Source organism: Pleurodeles waltl, chromosome 7 (assembly GCF_031143425.1).
Source record: "Pleurodeles waltl isolate 20211129_DDA chromosome 7, aPleWal1.hap1.20221129, whole genome shotgun sequence".
Classification (NCBI taxonomy): Eukaryota; Metazoa; Chordata; class Amphibia; order Caudata; family Salamandridae; genus Pleurodeles; species Pleurodeles waltl.
Genome location: NC_090446.1, coordinates 12997898 through 13017356, shown reverse-complemented (window position 1 = coordinate 13017356; position 19459 = coordinate 12997898). Strand labels below are relative to the sequence as shown.

Here is a 19459-nt window from a genome sequence, read left to right as displayed (position 1 = left end):
GTTCATAACCCTGATAAATATACACTCCTAGCTCACTGCACACTCACAGACATACACGAAAGTTCATACTCCTAATAAATATGCACTCGCAGCTGACTGCGCATTAACAGACACAGACTCAAAGTTCATAATCCTGATAAATATACACTCCCAGCTAACTGCACACTCACAGACATAGACGCAAAGTTCATACTCCTCATAAATATACACTCCAATCTCACTGCACACTCACAGGCACACTCAAAGTTCATGCTCCTGCTAAATATACACCCTCAGCTCACTGAACACTCAGACATAGACTCAAAGTTCATACTCCTGATAAATATACACTCCAAGCTCACTGCGCACTCACAGACAGATTCAAAGTTAATTTTCCAGAATAATTATACACTCCCAGCTCACTGCACCCTGAGACACAGACAGACTCAAAGTTCATACTCCTGAGAAATATACACTCCCAGCTGACTGTACACTCACAGACATAGACACAAAGTTTATACCCATAATAAATATACACCCCAAGCTCACTGCACACTCACAGACATAGAAACAAAGTTCTATAGTCCCGATAAATATGCACTCCCAGCTGACTGCACACTCACAGACTCAATGATCAGACCCCTGATAAATATACACTCCTAGCTCACTGCACGCTCACAGACACAGATTCAAAGTTCATACTCCTGATAAATATACACTCACAGCTCATTACACACTCACAGACATAGACTCAAAGTTCATACTCCTGATAAACATACACTCCCAAATGTCTGCACACTCACAGACACAGACTCAAAGTTCATACTCCTGATAAATACACACTCGCAGCTGACTGCAAACTCACTGACTCAAAGTTCATACTCCTGATAAATATACACTCCTCGCTCACTGCACACTCACAGACTCAAAGTTCATGCTCCTGAAAAATATACATTTCCAGCTCACTGCACACTCAGACACAGACTTAAAGATCATACTCCTGATAAATATACACTCCTAGCTCACTGCACACTCACAGACACAGACGCAAAAATTCATACTCCTTGTAAATATACACTCCAAGCTCAGTGCACACTCACAAAAACAGACTCAAAGTTCTTACTCCTAATAAATATACACTCCCAACTGACTGCATACTCACAGACATATAATCAAAGTTCATACTCCTGATAAATATACACTCCCGGCTGACTGCGCTCTCACAGACATAGACTCAAGGTTCACACTCCTGATAAATATACACTCCCAGCTGACTGCACGCTCACAGACAGACTCAAAGTTCATGCTCCTGAAATATATACACTCCAAGCTCACTACACAGTCACAGACATAGACTCAAAGTTCATACTCCTGATAAATATACACTCACAGCTCACTGCACATTCACAGACACACTCAAAGTTCATGCTCCCGATAAAAATACATGCCCAGCTCACTGCACACTCAGACACAGACTCAAAGTTCATACTCCTGAAAAATATACACTCACAGCTCACTGCATACTCACAGGCTCAGTGTTCATACCCCTGATAAATATACACTCCTAGCTTACTGCACACTCACAGACACAGACTCAAACTTTGTACTCCTGGTAAATATACACTCCCAGCTGACTGTACCCTCACATAGACTCAAAGTGAATACTCCTGATAAATATACACTTTCAGCTCAAGGCATACTCAGACACTGACTCAAAGTTCATACTCCTGATAAATATACACTCCCAGCTCACTGCATACTCACAGACATAGACTCAAAGTTCATACTCATGATAAATATACACTCCAAGCTCACTGCACAATCACAAACAGACTCAAAGTGCATGCTCCTGATACACACTCCCAGCTCACTGCACACTCAGACACAGTCTCGAAGATTCATACTCCTGATAAATATACACTTCCAGCTCACGGCACACTCAGACACAGACTCAAAGTTCATAGTCCTGATAAATATACACTCCCAGCTGACTGCACACTCACAGACATACACTGAAAGTTCATATTCCTGATCTACACTCCAAGCCCACTGCACATTCAAAGACAGACTCAAAGTGCATGCTCCTGAAAAATATACACTCCCAGCTCACTGCACATTCAGACACAGACTCAAAGTTCATGCTCCTGATAAATATACACTCCCAACTGACTGCACACTCACAGACATATAATCAAAGTTCATACTCCTGATAAACATACACTCAAAGCTCACTGCACACTCAGACACAGACTCAAAGTTCACACCTCTGATAAATATACACTCCCGGCTGACTGCGCTCTCACAGACATAGACTCAAGGTTCACACGCCTGATAAATATACACTCCCAGCTGACTGCACACTTACAGACAGACTCAAAGTTCATGCTCCTGAAATATATACATTCCCAGCTCACTGCACACTCAGACACAGATTCAAAGTTCATACTCCTGATAAATATACACACACAACTCACTGCACACTCACAGACATACATGCAAAGTTCATACTCCTGATAAATATTCACTCGCAGCTCACCCCACACTCACAGCCTCAACGTTCATACTCCCGATAAATATACACTCCCAGCTCACTGCGCACTCAGACACAGCCTCAAGGTTCATACTCCTAATAAATATACACTTGCAGCTGACTGCGCACTCACAGACAAAGACTCAAAGTTCATAATCCCGATAAATATACAATCCAAGCTCACTGCACACTCACAGACACAGACTCAAAGTTCATAATCCTGATAAATACACAATCCAAGCTCACTGCACACTCACAGACACAGACTCAAAGTTCATAATCCTGAGAAATATACACTCCCAGCTTACTGCACACTCAGACTCAAAGTTCATACTCCTGATAAATAAACACTCCAAGCTCACTGCATACTCACAGACTCAACCTTCGTACCGCTGATAAATATACACTCCTAGCTGACTGCACACTCAGACACAGACTCAAAGTTCATACTCCTGATAAATATACACTCCCAACTGTCTGCACACTCACAGACATATAATCATATGTCATACTCCTGATAAATATACACTCCCAGCTGACTGCACACTCACAGACAGACTCAAAGTGCATGCTCCTGATAAATATACGTTCCAAGCTCACTGCACACTCACAGACAAACTCAAAGTTCATGGTCCTGAAATATATACTCTTCAAGCTCACTGCACACTCAGACACAGACTCAAAGTTCATACTCCTGATAAATAAACACTCACAACTCACTGCACACTCACAGACCCAACGTTCATAACCCTGATAAATATACACTCCTAGCTCACTGCACACTCACAGACATACACGAAAGTTCATACTCCTAATAAATATGCCCTCGCAGCTGACTGCGCATTAACAGACACAGACTCAAAGTTCATAATCCTGATAAATATACACTCCCAGCTAACTGCACACTCACAGACATAGACGCAAAGTTCATACTCCTCATAAATATACACTCCAATCTCACTGCACACTCACAGACACACTCAAAGTTCATGCTCCTGCTAAATATACACCCTCAGCTCACTGAACACTCAGACATAGACTCAAAGTTCATACTCCTGATAAATATACACTCCAAGCTCACTGCGCACTCACAGACAGATTTAAAGTTAATTTTCCAGAATAATTATACACTCCCAGCTCACTGCACCCTGAGACACAGACAGACTCAAAGTTCATACTCCTGAGAAATATGCACTCCCAGCTGACTGTACACTCACAGACATAGACGCAAAGTTTATACCCATAATAAATATACACCCCAAGCTCACTGCACACTCACAGACATAGAAACAAAGTTCTATAGTCCCGATAAATATGCACTCCCAGCTGACTGTACACTCACAGACATAGACGCAAAGTTTATACCCATAATAAATATACACCCCAAGCTCACTGCACACTCACAGACATAGAAACAAAGTTCTATAGTCCCGATAAATATGCACTCCCAGCTGACTGCACACTCACAGACTCAATGATCAGACCCCTGATAAATATACACTCCTAGCTCACTGCACGCTCACAGACACAGATTAAAAGTTCATACTCCTGATAAATATACACTCACAGCTCATTACACACTCACAGACATAGACTCAAAGTTCATACTCCTGATAAACATACACTCCCAAATGTCTGCACACTCACAGACACAGACTCAAATTTCATACTCCTGATAAATATACACTCCTAGCTGAATGCACACTCACAGACATAGACTCAAAGTTAATAATTCTGATAAATATACACTTGCAGTTGAGTGCACACTCAGACACACATTCTTGGTTCAATCGCTACACACAAACACGGTCACAGTTCAATCCCCACATATTCTTCCATGTCCCCATCATCTCTGTTGGGTGTTGATTAGTCAATCAGTCTGTCAGTTATCACATTGTTTTTCCAAAAAGGGCAAAGTTGAGTGGTAAAAGCATGACCAAGTCAGTCCAAGGGAGCAATTACTGGAAGATATGCCCCAGAGGTTGCCCGGCATCAGGCAAGTGTTGACATAAGAAGCTGCTGTATACTGGGCCATAGAGAACTGACTATGTCAGCCTCTGGCGAGTGATGGACCTAACAGCACCATTTACCACAGCCAGTGAGTGCAGTCTGTTTAAGAGATCCGGCATGGCGGCTGTCCTCTCACAGTGCCAGGCCACTAACGCAGCAAAGGACATTACTGATGATAAGGGGGAGCATATTAGTTTAAATGGTACAACTGGGATCAAAACGTCTAAGCGTATTAATCTATGAAGGTATTAAAACAGAACATACCATGAAATCAGGATTGTGTTGCAGTTCTTTATATTCGCTTGTATCACATAAGATTCCGCTTGGATCTGAATACTTGCCATGTAAATGAAGGACGCCATACCTTCTGTGGCCCTTTGCCCAATGAAGAAGCTGCAGGTTAAAGCAACAGGCAGGTAAATAACTGATCCACGCTACAAACAATCACATGAGCATCCCTAGAGGTTAAGCAGGCAAAGGCTTGCACATGGAGGAGAGCAATGGCTGCAAACCCAGTGCAAGAAATACTGACACAGTCCTACTGGATATACGTGCACTGTTCCCACACTCCGTGGACATGCCTCTTGCATCCATGACCTGACCAGACATGTTGAACACTGTATTCACACAAGCAGCTGAGATATCAAGCACTGCTGTAGGTATTCTCAGATAGTCCTGTGTTGTGTGAGAATGATATGGGTGAATATTTAGAGTGCCCCTACGATTTCAGAGGTGAAGTACAGACACTTGTCATTGTGAGGTGTTAGTCCACAATAGGCCCTTGTCTCAGCACACAGTTCTGGCCCTAATATCACCCATCACAGGGCCTGGCACCAGCGCCGGCACAAGGTTTGATGCCACTTGCCAATATCACACAGGGCTGTCCAAAATGTGTTATTAGGAGTGTGAAAGTAATAAACTTTACGCATGCTATGGAAAGAGTATGTAACACAGTTAGCTGCTTGGAAACCTCAAGGTATAAGATAGACTGTGTCACAAATGTACATTTTCTGCCATTAAGATATGTTTACAGCAAAAAATGGCTGGATTTAGGCACCTTAGGTATTCACTGAAGAATACAGAGCTGGTGTAATTACAATGACTCCCACATAATTGTACTGCACAACTGCGTACACTTAAGAAGTAACTAAACATACTGCTGTAGAATGGTACTCCTCCAGGAGTGTCATCATTTTACCCTTACAGAATGGTCCTCACGGGCAGCATCAGTCAGCGTTTAGGCTGTTTAAGTGAGAAAGCTCTCAGCACTGCATCCACAATTTCAGCATCTATGGCTGTCCTGCTGTGGGGCTGCAGTGGTGGGCGGTCACAGCATGCAACAGTGATGAAGACAGCAAGAGCAGGCCTCTGCAGAGGTCGGGCTTCACAGGGCAACTGTCGCCAGACAGTTATGTGAGCCTCACTAGATGGGTGCTTTGGCTCCTTCCACATCTTGGGAGGTAGAAGTATATATTATCATTGGGCAGAAGTGTGTGCTTCCACAAAAACAATTTATTTGCCCTCCACATAGCTGTGATTATTTTGTTGCTGCGTGAGCTTGAACTTTCAAGGGTACAGACATGACATTGGAATACTATCAAAGTGCCTTGGAAAACAGAATAATGTATGTTGTTTTTCTCTGGCAGCGGCACAGATGGGAGGAGGGCGGTCATTAATCTACATAGATTTTTAGGTCTTGCTTGACGGTTCAAAGGCCACCTGACCTTTTACCCTACACCAATATTATTCACTAGTTCTTTCCTTCCACACAAATACATTACCATTCCAATGTAATATTAACTTGTAATGCTTCACATTACCGTATAACATTCCTTCAAAGACAGACCTATTGGCCTCGCCAGTGCTTGTTCTTCATGTTTGTCTGGTCACACAGAGTAATCCGCTGAATTAGACGGTGCACAGGAAAATGCTAAAATAGTTTTCACTCTTTTTTCTGGCCACAGAGTAGTTATCATATGAGTATTTGCAACTTTTAATATACTCTCTTTTAGGCAACCTGCTGAAATGTGCTTAAGAGAAGATATGTGTTTTTTACATAAAGGTGTACTTTCTGTTACGACATGAATCATGATTCATTTACTTTTATCTTAATGAAACACAGAAAAGTATATGCACTTTTGTAGCTTGAAATATTTTGAAAGTGCATTTTTATATATTTTTATATTTTTTTTAGATTCTACAACTTAACATCAAACATAACATATCATATAGTTGGTATGTTAACAATACACGTCTATGCAGACTGAGCAGAAGCGTCATTAATATACATTAGACATATTCATACACCTTTCATACAATTGTACAATTTCAGCTCTGACTAGTCTTGACTCTCAGTGTCAACACTTATTAACAAATAATGTTGGAAGTGCGCCCAGATGTCCCTGGGTGCGTGATGATTCTGGAAGGAGTACATAGTAGAGTTTCAGCTGACTACGCCAGTATGTTAATTCCTTCAGCCAGTGTTGTAGATTTGGCATCTAACCTGAACCCAGTGTTGGACTACCAGGCGTGAACTTACGGATTGTGTATGGTATCTTTTCTATCCACCCCAAAAGTGGCCCTAGGGTTGATCGCTGAAAAGAGGAGGCCATTATCTTTTGTGTAGTCTCCATGACTTGTGCCCAGCATGCCTGGATCCCGCTCACTCCCAGGCCAGATGTATAGATCCGGCTGCCTCTAACTCGCAGCATTCCCAGCACGCGGTAGGTTCTAAGTCCCATTTGTGTAGTGCCAATAGAGAACAGAATACCCTATGAATATATGTGAGTTGTAACAAGCACAGTCTACTGCTGCGTAGTATTTCACCTCTTTGAGCATAGGGGTACTGATGTATCTCATCTCTGAGGGGTCTTCAAGTCTGGATCCCAGCCCGCTCTGGCAAGGCACACCATCATGGGCAGTGTTCCTTTAATGCCGCAATATGTGGGAAATATAGGGCCCTGGTGAGATTCTTAGGGGTTTTGGCTGTCAACGCAAGTGGTTTGAATCTCATACACTACTGGGGAAATTCTAAGGTAATATGTCAACTTAATTTTAATTGATATTAAATAGAGCTGTCCGGGGGGATCAAGTCACTGAGAGATTGGAGAGCGTCCATGGCAAGAAAGGTGTTATCTTCATAAAGAACCCCATATTTATTAAGGCCAAGACTGTGTACTTGCATATGTGCCCTGGGCTCTCAGAACATGGCAAATAACGGCCAGTGCCGGACAGGAGCCGAGGGTGCATTTATTTGCTTCCGCTCTGCTTTTTGTTTGATGGTATCCCAGGCAGCCAAAGTACAGTTAACTGGGCTGATTTCTCAGTGTGATTTGGGACATTTGGACGATATAGTGCCATGCCATGGGACTGGATCAGTCACATCTTCTACCACTGACGGAGTGCAAGAAATCGTTGGGGATGAAACCAATAATGTGCAAAAGGCGCCTGTGCACACAGGTCATAAAGCTCCATATTTGGGACAGCAAACCCTCTCTGGCAATACAGCAGGGTCATTGTTTCCCAGTCAATTCTGGGCTTCGTATTCGCCCAGGTGAGTGTAATGAACAGAGATGCCAGTGTTTTAAATAACTTTTTACTTAACGTGATGGGATTGTTAACGAAATAATAGGGAATTTTGGAGAGAATGGACAATTTCAGAAGCTCAATAAGGCCAGCCTTTCAGGGGATAATGTCAGCCATCGGGATATTTGTTCGTCTAGATGTCTGCTTGCCCTGCTGTATTTGAGCTTGAGGACTTCATCTGGGTTGGGTTGTATCCAGACCCCTAAATATTTTAAGAAGAGTGACACCGCTCGAGGGGGTCTGCTTTATGTGAGCTTGGCGGTAGTGGGGAAAACACTGATTTGCAAGATCCCCCCGAACTTGATTCATTCTCTGGATGTGATGTGGAACTCAAGCTGCTCTCTGGGTCTCCAATGGAAAGCGTGATGTCCTCTGCGATAACAGGATGAGAAGGGTCTGTCCTTACGGCACATGATGTTGTCTCAGTATGACTGCAAGCAGCTCGAGCACTTACATTCAATATGAGTGGACCCCAAAAGGAAATGTGTGCTCTGCATGTTTTCAAACCATTTCCAAAGTGTAGTATTTATTGTAGGAAACACATTGGTTGAGTTCTATTGAGGAAGGCGTTTAGGAGTGTTTAAGCAGTACTCTTGTAGCACTCCCTTACGCGCCTTTACATGACTTTGTGAATTGGCCTCAAACATCTAAAATGGGAACAACATTTGAATATTCCGCAAATATACATATGTATTTACTACAAATAGAAAGTACTTTGTCTTCTTTTCATTTCTATTGACAAGACATTGGATGTTTTGTGGCCAATTGACCAACGCTTGGGAGTATGTAAAAGAATACTTCTGTACTGCTACTTTCCGCACTCATAAATGCTTCTGGGAATCAGCCCCTTGAAGGGCTGATCATGATTGAGGTAGAAATGCATGCAGATTCACAGTGGCTGGAATAACTGCCTTTATAGATGTCCACCTATTAAGAGTCAGACCACTTGTAACAGGGAATAACTGAGGACACAGAATTACTATTCGAAATTCGGCAGAGTACTCCCTAGTCAAATGTGTTTGATGCTCTCTTTACCACCTGCTCCAAGCAGGTGGTAAAGAGAGCAGTGCTTTCCATGTGTGGCAGTGGTAGAGGAAGACGTGCTGTGGGGAAGTCTTGGTGTGACCGGCTAGTCTTGGTGTGACCGGCTAGTCAGAGGCTACCTACTGACATATTTTGCGGAGCGCGGGCCGCATGTGTACTAGAAGCTGCTCGCATCACAACCAAAGACCAACAAATAAGAGTCCCCTCAGCCTATCCCAGGCTGCAACACTTCTCCTGCACTAACAGAATATTCCCCTCAGCCAATCCAAGGTTGCAACACTTCTCCTACACTAAAAAAATAGTCCCCTCAGCCAATCCAAGGCTGCAACACTTCTCCTACACTAAAAAAATAGTCCCCTCAGCCAATCCAAGGCTGCAACACTTCTGCACGAACAAAATAGTCCCCTCAGCCAATCCCAGGCTGCAACACATCTCCTGCACTCACAGAATATTCCCCTCAGCCAATCCAAGGTTGCAACACTTCTCCTACACTAAAAAAATATTCCCCTCAGCCAGTCCAAGGCTGCAACACTTCTCTTACACTAAAAAAATAGTCCCCTCAGCCAATCCAAGGCTACAACACTTCTGCACTAACAAATACACTCCTCAAGCAATCCCAGCCTGCCACACTTTTCCTGCACTAATAGAATACTCCCCTCAGCCAATCCAAGGCTTCAACACTTGTCCTGCACTAAAAGAATACTTCACTCAGCCAATCCCAGGCTGCAACACTTCTCCTGCACTAAAAGAATACTTCCCTAAGCCAATCCCAGCCTGCCACACTTTTCCTGCACTAACTGGATACTCCCCTCATCCAATCCCAGGCTGCAACACTTCTCCTGCACTGACAGAATAGTCCCCTCAGCCAATCCAAGGCTGCAACACTTCTCCTGCACTAACAGAATAGTCCCCACAGCCAATCCAAGGCGGCAACACTTTTCCTGCACTAACACAAAAGTTTTTCGCTAAGGAAATAACTCTGGGCACTTAAATACTAGAAACTTGTCACTGTTTACAACACTTCCCATATTTATGGAAAAAAAGGCACCCACAAGTGAAATAGTAAGAGATAACAGATTTCACAGTTTTTCCCCCAGGTAACTATAACTTCAAGTCCTTCGACCATTTAAGGAACTACATGTGCACTGCTCCCTTTAAATTATTATATATTTTAAGATAATGACTTGAGGACCCAACTTCAGTAGTCAATTACTTCACTAAAGGCGTAATCGCCCAAAGTTTCATAATATGCAGCGGTAATTTCTTCATCAGGACGGTGGAGCGTCACTCACCCCCAACAGGAAATGAGAAAAATAAAATAATTTAATTGCCATTTTATTTTTTATCGATGAGCCCCACAGCCTGCTTTGAGGTGAAAGAAATACGGAGCGTGTCCTGTGCTGCTGACTGGCAGCATGGAGGAGCAGCGGCTATCCCAACGCTCCAAAGTGCGCATGTCAGTTTGGCCGGCTGTCATATAACAGCCAGTCTGAGGTGCACTTTAAAGCTCTTCAACCTGAGCTGTCTTAGACACCTGGGTGGAGAGCGAGCAAAGACCTCTAGGGCCTAAAAGAGCGCCCAGCTAACCCACGCCATCCATCCTGCCACTGCTTACTACACATGGAATCCGGATTGAAAAGCAGTAAAGTGTCATGGAAATGAATAGATGATTTCCATGGAACGGTGTAGAGTTTTCTGCAAGACAGTAAGTGTGAAGATAAATAGCAGATTACATGCTGTGCTGTGGCACGTTTTGGGAGAAAGGATTTACTGAGAGCTGTCGTACAGTTGGAATGTATGTTTTACCAGCTGGGCAATTCCTTTTTTGCTGTGCATGCACCAGTGCTTGTATTACATCAACACGTTCTGTGTGGAACAACCCCAGGCATTTTGTGCGTATGAAACTATAATGAAAAGGAAATATGTCTTTTGTTGTCTGCACAATGTCCCATAGGGAAACCTACGTGGGTTCACACACATGCTGCACGGATGTAACCTGCAGGTTATACACTGGTTTCAATTCTGGCAGTGTCAACTCAGCGTTTCATTATTCTGATGTCGAGACAATGAGTATATAAAAAAAGCCCAGTCTGCTTTGTGTGGTGTGCTACTGTAGTGGAAACTTGCATAGCAACAGCGAGTGTTGCTATGTGGGCGTGTGCCTACAGTTGCCATGGCAGCAGGCAAGTATGACAGAGGTTACAGTGCCCTGCTTTGTCCTATACAGCAAGGGTGACAGCAGCAGCAAAGGTGGAGGTGACACGAGCAGCCTGGCGCACGCTGACAGCAGCAGTGAGGGTGGAGCTGACACGTGCAGCCTGACAGCCTGACACACGCTGACAGCAGCAGTGAGGGTGGAGGTGACACATTCAGCCTGACGCACGCTGACAGCAGCAGTGAGGGTGGAGGAGACATGTGCAGCCTGACGCACGCTGACAGCAGCAGTGAGTGTGGAGGTGATATGTGCAACCTGACGCATGCTGACAGCAGCAGTGAGTGTGGAGGTGGCACGTGCAGCCTGACGTGGAGGTGACACGTGCAGCCTGACGCACGCTGACAGCAGCGGGGAGGGTGGAGGGAACACGTGAAGCCTGACGCACGCTGACAGCAGCAGTGAGGGTGGAGGTGACACATGCAGCCTGATGCACACTGAGAGCAGTAGTGAGGGTGGAGGTGACAGGTGCAGCCTGACGCATGCTGACAGCAGCAGTGAGTGTGGAGGTAACACGTCCAGCCTTACGCACACTGACAGTAGCAGTGAGGGTGGAGGTGACACGTGCAGCCTGACGCACGCTGACAGCAGCAGTGAGTGTGTAGGTGACACGTGCAGCCTGACACACGCTGACAGCAGCAGTGAGTGTGCAGGTGACACGTGCAGCCTGACACACGCTGACAGCAGCAGTGAGGGTGGAGATGACACATGCAGCCTGACGCACACTGACAGCAGCAGTGAGGGTGGAGGTGACACTTGCAGCCTGACGCACGCTGACAGCAGCAGTGAGGGTGGAGGTGACACGTGCAGACTTACGCACGCTGACAGCAGCAGTGAGGTGGAGGTGACACATGCAGCCTGATGCACGCTGACAGAAAAGTGAGGGTGGAGGTGACACGTGCAGCCTTACGCACGCTGACAGCAGCAGTGAGGTGGAGGTGACACATGCAGCCTGATGCACGCTGACAGCAGCAGTGAGTGTGTAGGTGACACGTGCAGCCTGACACACGCTGACAGCAGCAGTGAGTGTGTAGGTGACACGTGCAGCCTGACACACACTGACAGCAGCAGTGAGGGTGGAGATGACACATGCAGCCTGACGCACACTGACAGCAGCAGAGAGGGTGGAGGTGACACTTACAGCCTGACGCACGCTGACAGCAGCAGTGAGGGTGGAGGTGACACGTGTAGCCTTACGCACGCTGACAGCAGCAGTGAGGTGGAGGTGACACATGCAGCCTGATGCACGCTGACAGCAGCATTAAGTGTGGAGGTGACACGTGCAGCCTTATGCAGGCTGACAGCAGCAGCGAGGGTGGAGGTGACACGTGCAGCCTGACGCATGCTGACAGCAGCAGTGAGTGTGGAGGTGACACGTGCAGCCTGACGCATGCTGACAGCAGCAGCGAGGGTGAAGGTGACACGTGCAGCCTGACGCACACTGACAGCAGACGTGGGTCACAGCATCCCTGCACATCGCAGCAGGTTAAATGTGTCATTTTTAGCTCTGTATCTATGTGAGAGAGATTGGCTGGGTGTCTGTGCCAGGTAACAGCAATGACAGCAGCAGAGTGTGTGGACCAAAGACATTAGTACAAACAGCAGCAGTAGGACACGTGTTTACAGCATACTAAGAGCAGCACGATGTGTATGTCATGCGCACTCCTGCACATCACTCCACGACTGCACTGCAAGCATAGGAGAAACGTGTCACCTGGGAGAACCGACTGCTTGTGAAAGTGTCACATTTACAGACTAGAGCATTGCTGCTGTACACATTTAAAGTGACTTTCATCGTCAGCGCCCCATGACATTCCATACATAGCCCAGGATGCATCAAGTCTGTCACTTTGTATACTCGTCTGAAGGAATCACTTGCTCCACACGGCAGCATAGCAGACGCCGAGTGCTTACGAGGCATGGCCGGTGTCCTCGCTCGAACTCAGTTTACATTCCATGGATGGATGCTTTGTGTACACACAGGCTGGCAGACGATTTCTTATTCAAAAACGCTCAATTGAAAAATGCTTACATTTCATTTTCTTGCAATTCTGTCAAGAACGTTAAATGCTAAAATGCACCATTTGGCAATCATTTTTATATTTTTCTCAGGAGGAGGATCCCCAGGGGCCCCACGTTGGTCCAATGAGCTTGCTCGCTACATAAAGGTCCTACTCATCTTTCAGGCCCCACCACTTCAAGTGTCACCAGCCGCCCCTGGTCATTTGTGCTGCTGTTGGAATAAAGACTCTGGCCAACTTTAGTAAAAACAGCGTCAAATACTTTTTGAAAACAGCATACCTTCGAGACATCCTGCATGTCCAGCGATTCCATGTGCCTTCCCAAGCGATGACCGAAGGTTTCGAGGAACGTGTCGTAGTTGGTGGTGATCACCATGGCTCCTTTCTCCACCAGACCCAGGATTGTCTCTATGATGGTCGGGTTTGTAATGCACTTCTCCAGGTTGTCGAAAATTCTCAATAAACAGTCCCGATAAAAGGTAGGCCTCAGATCACCGGAGCGCTACCAGGGAATAAAACACATGATTAACATTTGTACAGCTATGCTTCAGGCAATGATGTGGAAAGACACAATGCTGCAAGTTAATTCATTCAGTAACCAAGCAGTAGGAAATACTTGCAGTGGAGAGTAATCGTAGTTATGAGGTACGTGAACTGCACCGAGGGAAGTTTGATGCAAACAGATTGCGAATGACGGCCTGGGCAAATTTGGGATCAACCTCTAATCCTCAATCACAATTCCAGATTTCAACAAGTTAGAAAGAGTACCAGCTTGGGGTGCTAAAGTCTAATGAAGTTTTACCGACAAGAAACATTAAAAATAAGACACAAGTGTAGGGCTTTCCAGATTCTCTTGGGAATGAGAACATGGTCGGATATCCGAAAACCTTTCCGCCTAAACTGCTCAACACAGACTCTGATCTGGAATGGGATATTCAACTTACCCTCTGGCTTGTACAGAAACTGCACAGTATCAACCACAGATTCCTTGCAAACCAAGGGGAGAGTCTGCACCTTGATGGATGCCCACTACGGAAGTACTTATGCTTGCCAGAGTAAAGAAACAACACTGGATGGGCACGGATAATCTCAGCTGGCACAGGGTTTCAGAAGCGACTGCAATGAGAAGAGAGTTACTGTGGCTCTTTCATTGTAATTCAAAATCTTGAGCAGAGCATGTGTTAATGCTCACCCCTTGGGACATGGCCTGACCTTTAAGGAGCCTGTGGACTACTAGGACAGGTTCTCCACTGAGGGTTAAAGACAGCGGAGACAGGCCGGTGGAGTCCCTCCACTAAGGACTTAAACCTAGTCTTGAAAACTGATTGTCACTGAGTATTATTACTACATAGGTGATATCTGTGATAAGGGGCAGATCATGCGATGGGCTCTGGATTGACTGGTCCTAGGAGTCTATTTACCAATAATTTGCCTATGGAGTTCCGCTTTATGACACAGGGAGGGAATGGAGTTATTGCTGCTCTTTTGGAGCCTCATTTAGGGTTTAGCTGAGCGGGTGGGCCATTATGTTAAGGAGTGGTCCTTGCGCCCTCCAAGCCTGTGGTTCCCGCTCCAGTTACAAGTGGGAGATTCACTGGTTTCGCATCTGTGAAGCCTCCCTCACCTGGTAAGTCATCACCCATAGGCTCACAACATCATAATAGCTGTTGCCCCATCCTATTGAAGACATTCCAAATGCTACTGATTTTCTGGGTCTGCGACACGCCAGGCACAAGGAAAATTAAAATAGACCCTTCATGAAGGTGGAAAACTCCCTCTGCATCTGGCCATTTTATTTTTTGTTCAGCATAAACAACCTCCTGCTTTGGGAATTTGTTTTCCAAACAAAAATGTTGGCCAAACAGGAGTTTTAAATACGGCGCCCACTCAGCAAACCCTCAGATCTGTAAGTCGAGCCACCACGGCGCCAGCAGGCAGGGATCTGTAAACAAGATGGAATGTCCTCCGCAAGGCGGACTCCATTACTCCCAACTACTATAGGCGTGGACGGTTGACCACCGAGGCAGCTGTAATCGGCCTGCAGTATGCACACGTCTAGACCCTCCAACCTGCTAGTGGCATTCCCTGGATTCTGGACATTTGGCAGCCATCATTCAATTTGTTTATTGTTTTTCTCATCAATTTCTTCCTTGCTTTTCCCAATAACCTTACCTCTAAGGTACCTATCATGGCCGACATATGGTGACTTTTAGCTCCAAAAGTATTTTATGGTGTTCAATGGAAACACAATGGAAGACATATCACCCACTGATGTGACTCTTGGACACTGATGGGAATCAGTCTCAATCAGTTATCCCTGATAATATGAGATTGGCATTCTTCTCCAGTACTGAAACATTCATAGACTTGTGTGCTTAAATGGTTCACCATTGTCATCCTGGATATACCCGGTAACGTGAAAAAGCTTGGTAAACAATGTTAAAATGGCAACACACCCAACATCACTGTTTGTGTAGCAGCACATCTACCTTATTTGAAACAAACCTCAGCTAATTAAGTCAAATTGCTAAGCATTCTATCTCCCCAGAAAGGCCACAATGGGTCAGATTTTTACTGTAGGTGTCTCTGGATACATCTCCACATCTTATTCGTTCAGCCTGCCCTAACTTTTGCTTTCAACTAACTGACACAGCTATGGATGTATCCAACGCAGGGCTCTGCCAACTGGCAGTGGTCCTACACAGGCAGAGATTGCGCCAAACTATGTTCTGCCTGTATACGTAGACAAAAATCATAGATTTTCAAATTCATGTTGGCTATGCTTTGCAACACATTAAAAAAGCAACTGCAACCGTGCACTGAATAGCAGCTTTACAATACAGACACACCACCTCCAGGAGTTTTTGGATCTATAGAAAAGGTTTTGCCAAATGCAAGGACCAAGTAAGATCGAACTACCTGCACAGACAAACGGGACATAACCAGGGCTAATCCTTCAGTTGAGGTCAAAGCCAAGGCTATGGCAAAGCGACAGGAAAAAAGAAAGAGGCTATGCAGCAAAGCTCTCAGGACAAACCCCCAAAGGATCCTGACATACCCACACTATCCCCACGCTGTCTGAAGTACATCCAGCTGATGAAGAATTTCAAGCTTTGCTCCCTCTTGGAAGTTGATTACCACAGATCGCTGTGTGCTTCATACAGTAACAATTAACCAGGCCACACTCTGGAATTCATACATAATCTATACAAAACCAAAAACCACTTTCTAATTCTCTCAGAAAGAAACAACATGTACACTTATGGGAGCTACAGCACAAAGGTTTTCTCCTCCTCCTGAAAGAAGCCATATAGAAAGTTCCAAGATCCCAAAAGTATCAGTGTTCTCTTTACTTCAAATTCTTTCTGGTCAGGATAACGGAGGCCAACAAGGAATACAGGAACTCAGTCCTTTCAAATGAATACCTTTCAAGAAGCCCTTTTGATGCTTCAGAGTGGGAAGTAGCTTACCTCAATGATACATACTTCCACATCCGAATACACTGAATCACAGGCAGTGTCTTCGATTTTCAAAAGTGGGTCAGCACTACCAAATTAACACGCTACCATTCGGACTAGAATCAGCATCTTGAATGTATACAAAATGCCTGCTGCTAGTACGGCTCTCCTATACAAGCGGGGAAGCAAAGTATACCCATACTGGGTTGTCAAAGCTCCATTAGCGGAAGAGGCTTGTACCTCTGCAGCTGCTTGTGTAATTATTTTCCCAAATTAGGACTGAAAATAAATGTCCAAAGGTCAGCCATCCAGTAAGTCATGTTACTCCAATTTCTGGGAGCCATCCTAGATACTCAGTTGAAAAATTACTTCCTTTTGGTAGCCTTTTGAATCAAATATGTTCAAACTTACACATCCCTGCTGGGGTTAAAGTTGTCTTGTATCAGAATCATAACCTTCTACAGTACCCAAATGAGGCCAATAGGACACAAGCTAGTTCAGCAATGGAAACAAGCGACAGGCTCATGGAACAACACAATATTGGCAACCAAAGGACTCGAGCAGTCTTTACAACAGTGGAAATTCCCAACATATGCCAAAGCTGTCCTCCCACACCGGCCCTTAACAAACAATGACAACAGAGGCATAGCTGAATGGATGGAAGGCACACATGTAAGAATGGACAATTTGAGGCGTCTGGTCAGAGAAAATGTTGAACATAAACATAATGCATGACTACCAATCTGTCTTCCAAAGATTCTGCAGCATGGAGATTGCTTGCTAACTTACACAACATAGCATCACGACCCCGGATGAAGATGATCTCTGCCTCATGGTATTGCTGGACCGCTCTACTGCATTCAACACAGTCCACCACATCCTGAAGTCTCAAATGGGATTTACAGGCAACGACCTTCACTGTCTCTCCTCCTACCTTTCAAACCGTCGCAAGTTTGTTCACACAGGCACCCCCACATTCTAAAAGATCCCTATTACCTGCAGAGTCCATCATGGTTCCATTCTGTCTCCTGGCATCTTTAATCTCTACACGGGCCACCTTGTAGCTCTACTCACAGATATTAGCACCAAAATCCACCAATATGCCAAGGATATATACATCTACATAAAAGTCTCCCCTGCTTCAGAAATTCAAAGCCATAAACACAGCCAGCATATCGCCCAGAACTGGATGTCAAGCACCTACCTAAAGCACAACCCAACCAAAATAGTACAACATGGCTCAATTACATGAAAACTAAAGGCTTAAAACCCCAAATTTCACCGAATGCCAAGTCAAATGGGTTCACCTCCGACACCAACTTCACACTCAAGGAATACATTGCCAAGAATACAGAGGGCCTGGTATCAGCTCTGTCTTCTAAAGTAAGTGAAACCGCTTCTTTGAGAAAGCAACTTCAGAACTGCTGTTCAAGCCCTGATACGCAAGCATTTGGATGGTGGCAGTGTTCTTGTCCTTGGCCTCCCAGCATCCACAGTAACACCCCTCAAAGGCATCTTACATGTCACGGCAGGTTTGAATCCATGGCTTGAAGAAATATGAGCATATCACTCCCATCCTAATGGGACTGTATTGGCTCCCCCTGCCGACCTGCACCATCTTCAAACTACCTAGATCACTTACAAAGCCATCACAACCAACACCCCCACTTACCTTGTAGACAAACTCGCCAACTGTGGTGGTTCTTGGCACACCTGAAGCCAGGAAGCCATCAGAGTGCAGACTAAGAAGTGTAAAAAGACATAAAGCAAGGCAGCAGATCTTTTCCATCTATCCACCCAGGATCTGGAACTCACCCCTAAATCCATCAGGGCCTCCTCAAGATTGCTCTTTAAAGGACACTACATTACAATGAGTTAACCATCCACAACCCAGCAATCTCTCATATTAAGTGTTGACTTTATGCTTGTCTATGACTGTTTACCATGCTCTGCAGCCTTTTGGCTAGATGCATACATACTGGAGCTACGTGCCACCAGACTGGGTCTGCTGGCGTCCCTTACAAAGTTGGCGGGTCAGGCTGTCCTGATTGGGACAGACAGTACAACCTTGATGTATTACAGTGCAAAACAAGGAAGAATTAATTCCTGTTCCCTGTTGCAAGAGTCACAGATACTCAGGGGTCGGGCCATCATCATCATCTCCAATGAAGTGGGTGCTGCAGTGGACTTAGCTGCCAAAAGGACCAGGTGGACATGCTTAGCTGTGCCCTTTTAGCCTGCCATGAGTGTGAGCTCCATCAGAAGCAAGTATAATTCATCTTCCAGAAATGAGTCCAGTCAGCATTAGACCCATTCGCTACCCATGGGCACAAGCAATGGCGGTACCGCGCCAGCAGGTTCTGGCAACCCGGGGTCTGAGGGCAGTGCCTTTTGATGAGATTGCCAAGTGTCCTACCTTATGTTTGTTCACATGTTCTCCTAATTCATGGGATGCTGCCGAAGTTAAAAATGGATCACTCTTCACCGAGTGCGGGCGTAAACATACTACTCGTGTGAATTCCCAAAGTCGTAAACTTAGACGTTTGGTCCAAGTTTAGACCAAACATCGAAGTTTATCTTTGTGAAACGGGCCCCATATCTCTACTTGCTATGCATCTAA

At 45.2% G+C, this 19459-nt stretch overlaps 1 protein-coding gene across 2 annotated transcripts in view; it reads right to left on the bottom strand.

Annotated features, from left to right (window-relative positions):
* Nucleotides 1-19459, bottom strand: part of LOC138303553 (protein FAM118A-like) — a 204894-nt gene that overhangs the window by 101274 nt on the left and 84161 nt on the right. For both annotated transcript variants that reach the window (XM_069242798.1, XM_069242797.1), the window contains 2 exons: nucleotides 13662-13883; nucleotides 4784-4912 (listed from right to left, as the gene is read on the bottom strand). In XM_069242798.1, coding sequence (XP_069098899.1) covers nucleotides 4784-4912; nucleotides 13662-13883 — 351 coding nt within the window. The remainder of the gene's footprint in view (nucleotides 1-4783; nucleotides 4913-13661; nucleotides 13884-19459) is intronic.